At 30.8% G+C, this 14,650-nt stretch overlaps 1 protein-coding gene across 3 annotated transcripts in view; it reads right to left on the reverse strand.

Annotated features, from left to right (window-relative positions):
* Positions 1–14,650, reverse strand: part of LOC118186109 (glutamate receptor ionotropic, kainate 2-like) — a 550,727-nt gene that overhangs the window by 114,805 nt on the left and 421,272 nt on the right. For all 3 annotated transcript variants that reach the window (XM_085810533.1, XM_085810531.1, XM_085810532.1), the window contains exon 4: positions 13,255–13,430. In XM_085810533.1, coding sequence (XP_085666659.1) covers positions 13,255–13,430 — 176 coding nt within the window. The remainder of the gene's footprint in view (positions 1–13,254; positions 13,431–14,650) is intronic.

Here is a 14,650-nt window from a genome sequence, read left to right on the forward strand (position 1 = left end):
AAATAATTAAACACATGAACAAATATATGAAATAAAAAATAATTATTTCTCATGCAATAACTGGGCCACTACAAATCAACACGCGGGCAATAATATAATTGGTATTGTAAAGTAGTGAGTGCTGATTAAAAATATAAATATATAAAACATTTCCAAGAATAATGGCTTGAAATGTTTTAGAAAATATTGTCCCTATCAAAAATTATTAGAATAAATGAATATCAGTTGTTTTAGTATTGGTTATAAGTGCAGGAATCCAGTTTGTTCCCTAAAACTGTATGAAAACCATAGCTTAACGATTTCACTAAAATATATGGAACTAAAATAAATAAGGCGCAAGGATTTAAATATTATGTACTATAATCAGAATCAAGTTGGTTTATATTTCTATTTATTTTCAGTTTATAAATAATTAAAAAATTTATTGCTGATATGCAGGGGTTTCCAAACGTAATAAAAAGCTTACAATGAAAAATTTTGTTTTGTACTTTGACGCATATTTTTTAATAGCCTATTTAAAACAATATGTAATATCATCTCATTTTTCTGTATTATATACTTGTTATAAAGATAAAATAGCTTATGAATTAAATAAGATTATTATTCTAGACTTTAGAATATTTTAGTAAGATCAACAGAAAGAGCTTGTTCATTTTTCATGTTATTAGTATCTTAGAGAGACAAATGAGTGCAATTATGTGTGCCTTAACAATGAAGAGGACAGACAAATTAATATTTCTGATCACTAAGTTTTATAAAAGCCTTTCTTAATGATGCAGTCCTTTTAAAAAATGGAGTGGCATATTAATCATACTAATTTGAAGAATGTTTACTAGCTGTCTTATAAACAAAACCCATTATATTTGCATTGGGATCTTATATTCCTATTTATGTTTAGTCTTTGTTTTGCTTTAAATGAATGTATGCGCTAAACAATTTTTAACATGATGTCAAACTTTGGCTGCGACATAAACTTTCTTCTTTTGTGATAAAGTACCCAAAGTAAAATTTTATTAAGCTTTAAATCCTGTGCATCTGTATGTCCTTTCTACTACGTTGTGCCAAGTAAAGCATTGTGTCACAAAAAATTCTGGCTATCATATTACATCGAAAATATCCGCTTTGATCGCTATCGAATTCATTTTAACGATGTCTTTGCGTGATATCTCTACGTAAGGGCAGAATAAAGGACTCTTTTTTTCCAAAACGGGTTGCAAAATGGAATTAAAATGGAATCAACAGAGATTATTTTTCGTGACGTCTATACGCATTTACGTATATATATATCTCGCATAATTAAAAAACAAGTAGCCTCAGAACGTTGAAATTTTGTGTATAAAACTGATATAACATGTAGTTGTGCACCTCTCGTTTTGGTTGCAATTGGCCTAACCATATATATATATATATATATATATATATATTTAAAATTTATATATTATTTAAAATTATTTATTATATTTATTTAAAATATATATATTTAAATATATATATATATATATATTTAAATTTAAACAAATTTAAATTCTTAGCAAATACGTATAAAAGTAAAAAAGCAAATTTAAATTCTAAAAAAAAGGAAAAAAGCAAAATAATTTAAAATAATTTAAAAAAATGTGCAAACATGTAAAAGATTTAATTCTCGAACTAATCTACAATATCATTTAAATTCAAAAGCATAAGAAAATCAAGTGCAAAATCTATTCATGAAAATAAATCTACTAATTTAATAAATTAAAATTAAATTAAACAATTTTTTTTTAAAATGCATATGTGAATGACCGTAGAGTAGGCAGGAGACAGACTTATCAAGGGGAAGTTGCCTCCAAACCTAACTCTCCAATCATTCAATTCGTGTTTCGTCATTCATGCAGGCAAGGGTAAAAGTCAAAACCAAAAGTCAAATTAAATATGTATTTAAATTTAATTTTTTAATTAAATTCAATTTATTCTTATGAAACAAAATATATATATATATATATATATATATTTCTGATGCAAAATTTTTTATGCGTAGTCGTGATAGCAGAGCTGAAAGACGGGACAAAGTTGTTGATACCAAACCATGTTCAACGAATTACCATATTTATTTCCAGGCACATTAGAATAATTTTTCCTAGACAATACATTTTTTGTCATAAACAATTACAATAATTTCTTATATACACAGATGAATGGGGCGACATCATTTTAGACGGACAAGCAAAGCATCGTGGAACCTAGGAGAAGAACATGAAGCAGTTTATTTGCGAGCGGTATTTATCCTAAGTACATGCAGAAAGCACGCCAAGCTATAATTGGTTAATTTGGGGTTATTAATGTAATCTTGGAAGGATATCGAATTGGGGAGAACAGAAGAATTTAGGGTAGAGCACCTAATTTAGAACCGTTAATTTTGAAATCGCCAATTATTTTTAAAGCAGCTATCATATTTTGTTATATCTTACATATATATATATATATATATATATAAACCCATTCTGTTATTCGGCTGAGCTCAGTTTTTTTTTTAATTTTATATTTTGGTAAATTGTGCATTTTTTGCTTTAAAAATGATATAATTATGTTGGTCTTGTCGTCCGGTTGACGTTTTTATGCCTTTAAGTAATCTGCATGCAATAGTTGTAGAATTGTGTACAATTTAAAAGTTGTTTAAGTGCGGCTAAGCCTGATTTCCTTACCATAGCAGCCATATTTGTTTACATTTTAAACTTAGCAGAATAGAGAATTAAGTCTGTTTTTTAAACTTCGATGTCATTTGCCGAGCCAAACGTAAACTTTTGTGCACCGAAATATCTGCCTTCTTACCCGGTGTCCAAATGTCTTGTTATTGTGTAGAAACTCTAATTTTTATCGCACAAATTATATTTTTTTTTAAATTGTTTTAACTGTGTTTGGTGTGTCATGTTTTTCTATATGTTTCAATTTTTAATAAAGATATTTCGAGTTTTCATGTATTTGTGCTTTGCCGCAAAGTGAGAACTGAATTAAGTGAATGAGAAATATATCTCTAATGAAATTCGAGGAAACAGGTTGAAATGGGATGCAGGAAAAAATGCGGCAATTTAATATTCGGTACAAGGAAGTCGCGTGGTGGGCGCATCAGATGTTTTCCATAGATAAACAGCAAACTCTTTCAAAGAAGATACGTAGCTCTTTCGGAGCTTTCGTTAATGACGTTTTGTTCTCTACTCTCGCTAATAAGATTGCGAATCTTCTTACAAATATCTTGCAACTCATGTTGATGAGGTTACATTTTTAAACATCTTGAAAAACGCAACTTATAATGTAATTTAAAAAAGTAAAGATTTTTTTCAGCACTCTATTTTCAGACTATTATTCCTCAGATTATGCTACGTTTATAGGAAACCTTTTTTTTATAGAAAACATTTTCTAATAAATCAGAAAATGCTTTGAATTAAAATAGCTATTCGATATATCACTGTCCTGCCTCTTATTTTCAGTTGTTGTGTTCAATCCTTGTTATCAATACTCAATATCTTTAATAACTTTATTTATGTGTTAATATATTTGTAGATTTTAAATAATCGAGTGCATGGAAAAAACTACGATTTTGTACTGCCGAAAAATATCTTTCAGGTTCTTTCTGATTACTCTCATTTACGAAAATATGACTTATAAACATTAATATTGAACAGCTGAATGTGTCCACTGTGGACGGACCACGCCACACAAACGTTTTTGGCCTTTGTCCTTCTTTCTCCTTTGTAAATTATTTCTCTTTTCTGTTCTGAATCATATTAATCAAAGTGCTAATGTCACTGTTAATGGAAATAAGAGCTAGAATAATAATAGCTATTACCTAACGTAAACGAAAACTAAAGTAGGCAACTCATGCCTTAAAACTCATTGATCTCATAATATCTGAAACTAACATCGAAATAATTCTCAGAAGGCAAATTATAAAATTAGATTTTAATAAAAAAAAGCTTATAACATCCTGTTGATTATATTATTGGATTACTAACCAGCTGTACGGTGCTGTAGAAACAATTGTTGATTGCGAAAAATAACCTGCAGTTCTTTTTTGAATTTTGTCAAAGTTTTTGATCTCGCGTCTGGCGGGATACACTCGTATATAAAGTACACGGCCTCGGATTCCCAGAGTAAATTACAACCATTTTCTGGCACAAATTCTACCTGTCGAGTTATCTTGCTGGCATTCCAAAAGGAAACTTGTTGAGATCCACCTTATTTAATATCTAGATGAGCAACATTCCGCAACAATCAAACACCATTCTCGCAATGTATGCCGACGACACAGTAATCTGTCACAAAATGCATTTCATAGTCCAATCATACAAAACATGCAGACTCACATTTGGGAACCTGAGACCTGGATAACAAAATGGAAAACTCAAACAATATCGTGTAATCAACCGTGGTAATGCTCAAGAGAAAAAAGAAACGAAACAATGATCACAAACTCTTCGGAATTCCTCTAGCCTGAGCTAAGCTACTCACTGACAATGCACCTCAATGCTCAATGCAGTGTTAAGCTACACTTACCTCACTGACATGAACCTCTCACATAATATCTATTATCAGTAAATCTTGACTCCATAAAGCTACAATATTCCCTTTAATTGATTGAAATGGTGTCATAGCTATTCATAACAAGTTACACACTTATAAATCCATTCTGCAACCCACGCAATTCAGTGCCTGCCCTGTCTAGACACATTCATGCAGAATTAATCGAAAAGCATTGCAAATTGCACAGAACTGTGTTCTGCGACAGATTGTAAACCCCGTATGGTAAATAAGAAATAATAGGATTCATGAAAATTAAATACTGTCTAGCTGGAAATTTTTTATTATCATTTGGCTCCATTTTAGTGACGAAGCAACTAAAAATTTTAACTATGTTGCCAATGACTTGTTAAGAGAAATAGCCTTAAATGCGTTGTAAGTGTCACTATCTCCAACTTATCACTATATAATTATTAATAATTAAATCCGTCTCTCTCTATATATGTAGTTTTGCACTGTATAATAAATAGCACATTATTTATTGTTTACTTATCTTCTTGTCACCCTCAAGCATAACAAAAAATAACTGAAATGAAATTAAGTTATTTAGCATTAACATTCAAAGAGAATACTTATTCGACATACATTAATCCTTTCTGCATTAACACTTTAGTGTTTCGCCATAAGACCTGGCGATAAAACTACGGCGGGCTGAGATTGACAAAACTTTTAAAGTATCACTCTTATTAATAAAGCCCCCTTCGTGCATAAGTTCTCGTGAAATATACAAAACAGTAGAGGTGCAAGAAAGATTATAACATTAGAAATAAGGTATTTGATTTAAATAAACCTTAAAAATTGTGGCAAAATGTAATAAAAAACTTACAATTAAATTTTAAAGGAATGATTTACATTGTATTGGGCAATGCCTACTATGCTGTTAAAAGTAACCATAAAATATCTTGCATTGCTGATTGGGTGTAACATCTGTTTATGAGAAAAAAGATCCTCACAATAAAACTATGAAGATGTTTTTATAGGATGTGTGCAGTTTAAACTTCGTGAATTTAAAATCTCCTAATATGTATGCTTACAGTAGCTTGTTGGATTATAATTGTGCTGAATATTAGAGAAAGACCCGCCGTACATGAAGAGCATGAAGAGATATGTGTCCATAACTATACGAGAGATATGTATCTTAACAAGTATTTCTTGATGCTCTGCGCACCTACACCATTCCGTCTACACGGAAAAACATATCGCAAATGAGTCAGATACATGTCTTTGGCGCCTACGCCAATAGTCGTGATCATTGACTATGACGGGATACAATGTCGATGGTGACGTATTTGGCGAAAGTCAATAAAAAAGCTTATGGAAGCCACGTGTTTGAAGAGCAGCATTTAGCTTACTGAATAAAATATGTCGTGTATTGTTTGGAGTTTTTGTTATTATTTTAACAAAATTTTTGAGGCGATATTTATGTCGGATCATAATTTCCGATTGATTTCTTTACAAACAAGATATTTTTTCACTTTACTACAAGTGATTTGTTATTGTAAAGAATACACGTAATGCTTGACATCACACGTTATAATTATGGAAGTCAAAGCAGATGACGTGATTTGTATGCAAACAACTCACGTAGTCAGTTTTCACTTCTGTGACTGGTTAATAGCTCGAAGCCAATTAAGGCCCATATACTGGACGAATCAAAGTTGCTCAGCTACACAGTGAAGTCTCCCTTGCAGACTTGTCGCCTGACAGCATTTTGTCTACACAAGACGATTTTCTTTCTAAAATTGTTTTGACTTACTAGGCCAATCGGAACAGTCAAAGCAGAGGTGATTTGTATGCTTTATGTTTCAGGGCTTAACTTTTAAAATACATTCCAATAAAACTAATGCTAAAAATAAAAGGAACGCTTATCAGCAGACAGAAAATAACAACGATAAAAATTCCTATAAAATGCAATATACGAAAAATTAGTAAAAGACTTAATTAAGTAATTAATTAATTAAGTAATGAAGCGGGAAAGGAAAGCATTCAATTTTGAAACGTAATGTGACTATGTATATAATCATTTATTTATATAAAAGAAGAAAAATAACTAATTTATTTCATATATAGCATAAAACATATTACATACACTGCGGAAAAAAAAGGGACAGTTCTATATCTTCCGTTCTACTCGGAGAATTGACAAAATTCAAATTTCGTTTCCCATGTTTCGAAAGCGCGACTATTAAATTTTTATATTGCATTGTTCTAATATGGGAATTTTGACACAAAATCGAACTTTTTCTGAAATAACATAGCACTTTTCTCCATATTTCGATTCCAGAACTCAAATTATGTCCATATATTAATTTTTGTAATTTTTGATGAGAAATTTGAAAATCTATCTTGGCGATTTTTTTTCTGTTTGCGGCAAGAGTTATTGACTCGGCGAACTTCTTAATGTATTGCAACCTATTTTCCTTCCTTTATTCTTCATTATCCTCGAGCGGGAAAAAAGTTATCGTTCATACTTTCAAATAATTTTAACAAAGTGCGTAAACCACATGTTCATTATTATAGTTTATAATAAAAATGTTGAATTTCAAAACGCGCCAAAATGTAAATTCACGTATATCGTTGGAATCTGTGAATAAAAACTCAGGAATCTTTTGCAGGTATGCTTCGAAATGGTACTTTAAGATGATGGTAAAATTTTTATAGGTTATAATAAATTTTTTATAGAAAAGTTTATAAAAATTATTTAAAAATAAATCATAAAGATAGGCGAATTTTATTTTTAATGAACCTAAATTTCGAAATATGAAAGGAAGGATCAATTAACTTAAATAAAAAATAAATATTAATAAATATATATCAAATTCAATTAACAATGAGGTGCTAAAATTTTGAGAACTAACTTTTTAAAAACTGCTCTTCGAGTTTTACAAAACTTGACAGTTTGGCATAATTTGAGCCGTAAAATCGAAATATGGAAAAAACTTGGCAAGTCCTTTTAGAAAATGTCAAATTTTGTGTCAAAATACCTATACTAGAACAATGCTATATGTAAATTTAGTATACATCCTAAGTCACGCTTTGCCGGAGATATAGAACTGCCCCCTACCATTTTTGTGCAGTGTACATGCCTAAATGTTTAGTACGTTATATGCATAAATTTTCATAAATTCAATATTGACTGAACTCTACTAATTAGAGAAATAATAAAACATTTTTTGATAGAGTAGTCAGAAAACAGCTCAGCTGCATTCGAAGTCACAATCTGATGTTTCAAGCAAAATTAAAGGCTTGAGTAAAAAGTCAGTGGTCTTAGCTCAAATTCCACGCGGATCAAATTCATGACCTGAAAAGAACTGACAGCCCGTGAAAGGAAATAAATAAATAAAAAGCTAAAAGAGAAAATTTCCTATTCTTTTTATTTTTTTGTTACCGAAGGAAAATTTGTTAATTAAATGATTTTTTTTTTACTGTTTTCTACCTGAAATGCTATAGTTGGCATTGACAGCTAAATATTAAAATTTTCAGCTTGACATTTATTAATATATTTTTAATATATTGAAATTACCAATAAATAAATATAATTTTTAGCTTACAGAAATATACTGAAAATTCCCAAGAGAGAAACTTATTGAAAACAAGTAATGACAACTTACTGTCCTTCTTTTATTTATTACATTTGTCAAATACCTTAAGAAAAAAAAAACATTGTTATGTAAATAATTATGATCTTCTTTGTTTCTAATAGCATCATTTCACCTATAACAACCTCATAAAATTTCGATTTTCATAAAATTTGCAATCTTGGAACAAAGTTAGTAGAAAATATGTCCGTCGCAAATCGTACATACTAATCGGTAATTAGAATTATCAATATTCAACTATTAAAAATTAACTGTTTACTTGTGAATATACTGCAAAGCTATTAATGCAAATTCGTAACTGTCACGGTATTTATGTCTTCACAATTACTAATAAATTTAGCGAAATTTATATCTTTAAATTTTTGAATACGATTTGCATCGCACTCAAAATTAATTAGTTCCAATTCTGGATTTTCTGGAGTGTTACTTACAGTTCCGAAATAATTTTGGTAATGAAAATAATGTAAAATTAGACTCTATTAAAATCTTTATATTTTTCTTCAAATTCTTTCCATAATAATTCTAATTATTTTACAGGAAATATAGTCGTTGTAAATGTAGTGTAATCTTTGAAAAGTCACTAACAATAGAAAATTGGTCAGAAATGCAATCAAATCCAAACAGATAATAAACTGAGCATTTCTTGCTTGTTAGACTTCTCAGAGCATAAGAATATATTCATTATATTCAGCAGGAAAAGGTATTTTAACAGATTTAGTTAATAATTGCAAATAAGGTAAAAAAAAAAAAAAAAAAAAACTTTCTCTAGAGATCTAACACTACGAGATCGCTTGTATGAAAGCGAATGAAATATTCTTTCATTTATAAAGGAAAGCGTTGGAAATTATGATCCGAAATAAATATCGCTTCATAAATTACGTTTGTTTGAGTAATAAAAACTCAAACAATTCGCGGCATATGTTATTCAGCCAGACAATGATGATTCAACAGCTACCATTGCTTTAAGTCACAAACAACATTGTATCATGTCATGGTCAATGAGAATGTCTCCTAGCGTAATGCATTTCAGTTGTGATGATATTGTTACGAAATGTAAAGGCGCGGTAAGATGGCTTCCCCGCAAAGCAGTTTTATGGTTGGCATAAAATGGAAAGGGATGGCAGGGTTGCCACATTTGGCGAGAAATCGCCCATTTAGCGACATTTGACGACAAAATTGGCGATATACCATGGACGGATGGAGAACCTTCTGGAACGAATTCTTACCGGTTTAGCCCACAATGTTCTCGAACGCAAGCCGAAAGCTATATAAACCCTGCTGGTCAGCAGTCAGTTAGTGTCTCAGAGTGTGCTTCATCGAGAGGGCGAGGGATTGTGCCTCGTCTAGTCAGTATCGAGTTGGTGTCTCGTCTAGCGAGTCAATCCCTGCGGAGTCGATCGAGTTGACAGCCGGGCAACGAGTGCCGAGTGGGTCGTCGAGTTCACCGAAGGAGTCTCTTAGTGTATCGCGGTTAGTGCATAGTCGAGAGAGCGTGTTGAGTTCGACGACTGTAAAAGTGATTTTGGAGCTATCTCATTAATATTGGTAAATAAAGTGTGTTTCGATACTTTATCATACGATACTTCATGTCGTTATTTACTCCAAATCTACGAACCCCGTACGAAAGTAACAACTGGTGTCAGAAAATAACATAACAACTGGTGTCAGAAAAGAAGATAACCCAACAATATATTTTCTCGTTTAGTTGGATATGTACACGAATTTAGAGATACTTGTTTAGTGATATATCCTCGTATAGACGAGCCTTTTATTGACAAAATCCCTTTGTGTAGTCAAAAGATAGTAGGCGGAGCTTTGTGAAGGATACTTTATAGTGTTGTTCAGCAGCTCTGTTTCCTCATGTAAACGGACTTTTAATGACCTTTATCTAAAATTAATTGCATGCTGCTCCTGTTCATCATATATGTTTATAATTGTGAGAGTAAAACGTTCTTTTCTAAATATTCTATAAAATGCGACAAAAACCGCTACAGAATTAGTGGTCTCTAATTTTTCATAGTTTTGAACGATAAATGTTTAACAAAACATAACAAGTGTTCTTCATACAATTTAAGATTGATGATCTTGGAATCTTTAGTTTACCTGTAGGAAAAGTATATATTCCTTTTATAATTTTGTTTCCATCTTTCAGTCTGTTAGTTGCATAAAGTACAGTTGCTTTTTTGTTTGTGTACATTACGTTTTTTAAAAAAACAAATATTTATTAATATTTAAATAATGTTACGCAGAGACTAATTTGGCAAAGCTTATTGTAAATTTTCTTGTTTCGTTTCTTAGTCAAAGCTTAAATTCCGCTCTTTCTAAAATATCAGTTAATAATTTTTTCTTTTAGTTTCTTAATCAAAACCTCTGTTCTTAAAATGTAAAAATTTCCTTTCTGATAAAGCTAACATTTTTATTTGAATTTCTAAAAGACATAGAAATACAAGTCACTCCAAGTTAAATATCCATCTTATATAAATATATATATGCAAGCATTTAGAATATCATTTTGATGTTGCCATTCAGGGAAAACATAATTTTTATTATTTTATTTATTAAGTCTTGACAATTTTTTAATCTTCTGCAAAAGGTATATATGTACATAAAATTCACAGAACTGAAAAATCTTTAGCAAAATATAATAGTTACACGCTTACAAATATGTTGCTAAACACAGAAGTTTGAAAATAAATCAAGAAAATCTTTACCTTTGAAGTAAAAGAATTTATACGTTCACATTTACAGAGTGAAATTACGATTGCTATCTTATTTCATATAAAATCGAATTAATTCTGGTCAAAGAGGATATTTGGTTCCGACGGAAATGGGAGTAATCTAAACGGACTTGCTCTTATTGTCAGAAGCAGTTCACTCCACATCAGCCAAGTTAAACTCATCCGGCATTAACGGGTTGGAAGCTTCCTTAATTAGATGTGATGTAATTTGTGAGCTAATTACTTAAGATTAGCCTTTCCGTGTACTTTCCTCTGTTTCTTAAGAAGAACACGGGTTTCCCATTGATTGAATTCCGCTGTGTTTGCTCTTTACTTAACGGACCGCCTTAGATTGATTTCGAAACTTTTTCCGTATTCTTTTTAGTTCAAGTTCTGCAACTACCTCACTTGTCAAGTAATTTAAAAACGTGCCTTGATTTATGTTAATGGCAGGAATTTTCTTTCAGTATCGAAAACAGAAAAAAGCATCAGAGCATTATAGCAATTCGAAATTAATTTTAATATAATATGATTAATTTAAATGTTCTGCCAGGTTATTGAAAATAATAAACACAAATACAAAGTTCTTAAGCAGCAGAATTACAAAGTTGAGAAATTAGTTTTCTGATGCTTCAATTTATCCTAATCACTTGCTTTTTTAAATAAGCTTCTATTGTTAATTTATTGACGTCTTTTAAAGTTTTCACTAATTAAATTATTACATACATCATATCTTAGTATTCATCTCCTCATATAACAAATTTTATCCTCCAAAAGCATAAAAATTAAAAGCAACAATCGATAAACTATACATTAAAATCAGAAAATTATTTCTTTAAAAGAAACATAAATTCCAATAAAAATACCTAGTAATATTAACATTCCAATACTCAATTATGCATCTTCATTCCTGCTTCTCTGGAATTTGATTCTGTGGAACTTATATTATTGTTGTCTCTGCTATTCCTTAGGCCTCAAATCATTCGACTCAGCTGATTGCTAATCAAGCGAAATTATAAAACTGAATGTCAATTTCTGTTTGCTTCGCCGCGATGGGTCGGTTTTTTCATTAGGTAGGTAAAAATTTCAATATTTAGAAGGGGAAGTTTCGGCATGACTTACACAGGTAATTACGTTTTATCTTTAAGACGGAAACAATCATTATATGGACGAATTTATTTTAAATTTAGGGGAGCTCTGAATGAACTGAAAAAATTGAAAATTACGCTACTATTTTTTTTATATTTTTTGATAATGGAGCTAAAGCCTTTGTGGGGAAATACGATAATCTAAGTAGGTGGCAGTATTTATATTCAAGAAGTTATTAAATTACTTTAAATGAAAAAAGTGAGCTATGTAATGAAATATTCATTAAGTAATAAGAACTAGTCAACTTTTTATGACTTCCTATTTTTCATTCGTGATTAGGGCCTCGGTAAATAAGAACTAATTGTATTATCATTTTTCAGTTGAAATAGAAAAAGATTTTAGCTGAGAAGGGGAAATGAAAACATGTAATTGTTTTGCTGACCATTTGATGACAAAGGCACCATTTGTATTTTTTTAAGTAAATAAAAATATTTTACCTTTTTATAAGTACGTTCTGGAAAAAAAAAAAAAATGCGACAGTTCTATATCTCCTGTGCTGCTGGGGTGACTGACGAAATTGAACTTGTGTTTTTCAAGTCTCGAAAGCGTGACTTAGTGTATTCGACTCAATAAGTGCGACTTAGTGTAATTCTAGGAAAGAAAAAACAAGAAAAATTTTCCAGAAAATTACAGGCAAATGGTGTGCTTGCGCATCCTCGGAGTCCCCTTCAGTTTACCACTCAAGGTGTAAGCATACTAAAGAAACCCAAGTTTTGAATATCAATAACATTTTCTTAAAAAGTACTTTCGTGAAAGAAAATCCCACATACTTATCATGTCGTAAAAACGTACATTATCATGAGTAGCACTGGCATTTTTTTCGCACGTAAAATACCTCATTTTAGTGACTTTTCAATTTTTATTTTCTTGGATGACTTAAACGATGCTATATAACATACAGTTATCAATATAAAGAGTAGATAGTGGGTTATGAGAAATCAGTACTAAATTCCTGTGCTATGATAGCTGGCTTCTTGATTAGTTATAACCAGAAGTTACCTTTCTGACACTTATATTTTTAAACTCAAAAATACATAGAATTTTTCAGAACCATATGCCAATTTTAATATCATTTATTGTTAAATCAGTATTAAATTCGGTGATAGATGGCTTCTTGATTAGTTATACATACCATAAGTTAGCTTTCTGACACTTATATTTTTAATTTCCAAAACACATATTTTTCAGAACCATATGTCACTTTTAATACAATTTATTTATGCCAAAATACTTACCGCTTGTAAAAGATGAGGCAGATTTTGTGGTTTGGTGTCCACCACGAGGCTAAATATACCTCTGCTTCGTATATCCTTCAAGGTGTCTCTGAATGTATCTAGACTAGTTTTGCGGAAGATGACTTGGAGATCTCTGGGAACAGGAGGTCGGATTAACTCTTGCAAGCTAATTAAGGCTGAAAAATAGAAGCAAAATGAACAGTAATAGCATCCTTTGCAAGTCTCAATCAGTTTCTTCAAATACAAGTTATTAGTATCTAAAGAGAGTTTGTAAAATGCTACTACGGACATTGGTTTTTAAATTTTTATTCCAGACATGTTATTTTAATTACGACATTTATAAAAAATAAGGTTGAAATATAATTTGAACCATTTTAACACCATGAGTTGAATGTTTCTAAAATAGTATAACGTTTTCAGAATGCTTTCTTTTATAGCCATATAAATCAAGCTACACAGTAAAATTCCTTATATGCGAGATATTCCTTATATATTCCTTATATCTGAGATATCTCAGAACACGCAGTCATCAGGGAGTATCCGTTAAATAAGAGTGCATCATACTGTTACTTCAGGGGCCAGTAGCCAACCTTCAGAAACCGTTCATTAATGGGAAATATCCACTAAAATGAAGCATTTTCTAAAGGAGATTTGATTTTAATACTTGGAGATATAATACATAAATCTCGTCATATATAAATCTATAATACATAAATCTATAATATATATCTATAAAAGTCATAGTATACTAAATTTTAAAATAACATAGAAAGGTTGAGCTATGTGATTTGTTTAAAAAATATGAAGCACCGCATGAGGTGGTGCTACTTTGTGAATTCTTTTTCTAAAAAATAAATCTATTTCCATCTCAATTTACGTGAATGAATTTTAATATAACTTTTTGAAATGCCCTGAATTTATGTAAAATTTTTCAACTGCGATGTTAGCTAAAATTTAATTTTCTTAACATACCTTTTGGGTGCGGGCGGAAAAGGAATACAATTCTTATATAATTTAAATAAAATGATTGCATTGATTTTCTATTATAATTCCTAAATTTTAAATAATTGACCTGCGTGGAATATATTCAGGGTAATAGTTTCAATATCAGGTTATAAGGTATTTCTCCCACTTTTCTAGCGTGCCTTCGTGGTGTAGTGGTTCTACACGCTGGGCAGGTATTCCAGAGGTCCGTGGTTTGATTCCCGGCGAAGGCTAATTCTTCATCTTGCCTGCTTCCAAAAAAATCCTAATGTCTCTACAGTGGTGCCCGAACTAAAATGCTTGTGGATGATGACTCTCCACACCCAGGATGCGGCGACTGGTTTCCCTAAAAACCGCAGTCGTCCTTTAAAAAGGGGAGTATATAAGGTATTTCTCCCACTTTGCCTAGCGG

This window comes from Stegodyphus dumicola, chromosome 2, assembly GCF_044657685.1.
Source record: "Stegodyphus dumicola isolate Sdum_Otavi_A_Nest chromosome 2, ASM4465768v1".
NCBI lineage: Eukaryota > Metazoa > Arthropoda > Arachnida > Araneae > Eresidae > Stegodyphus > Stegodyphus dumicola.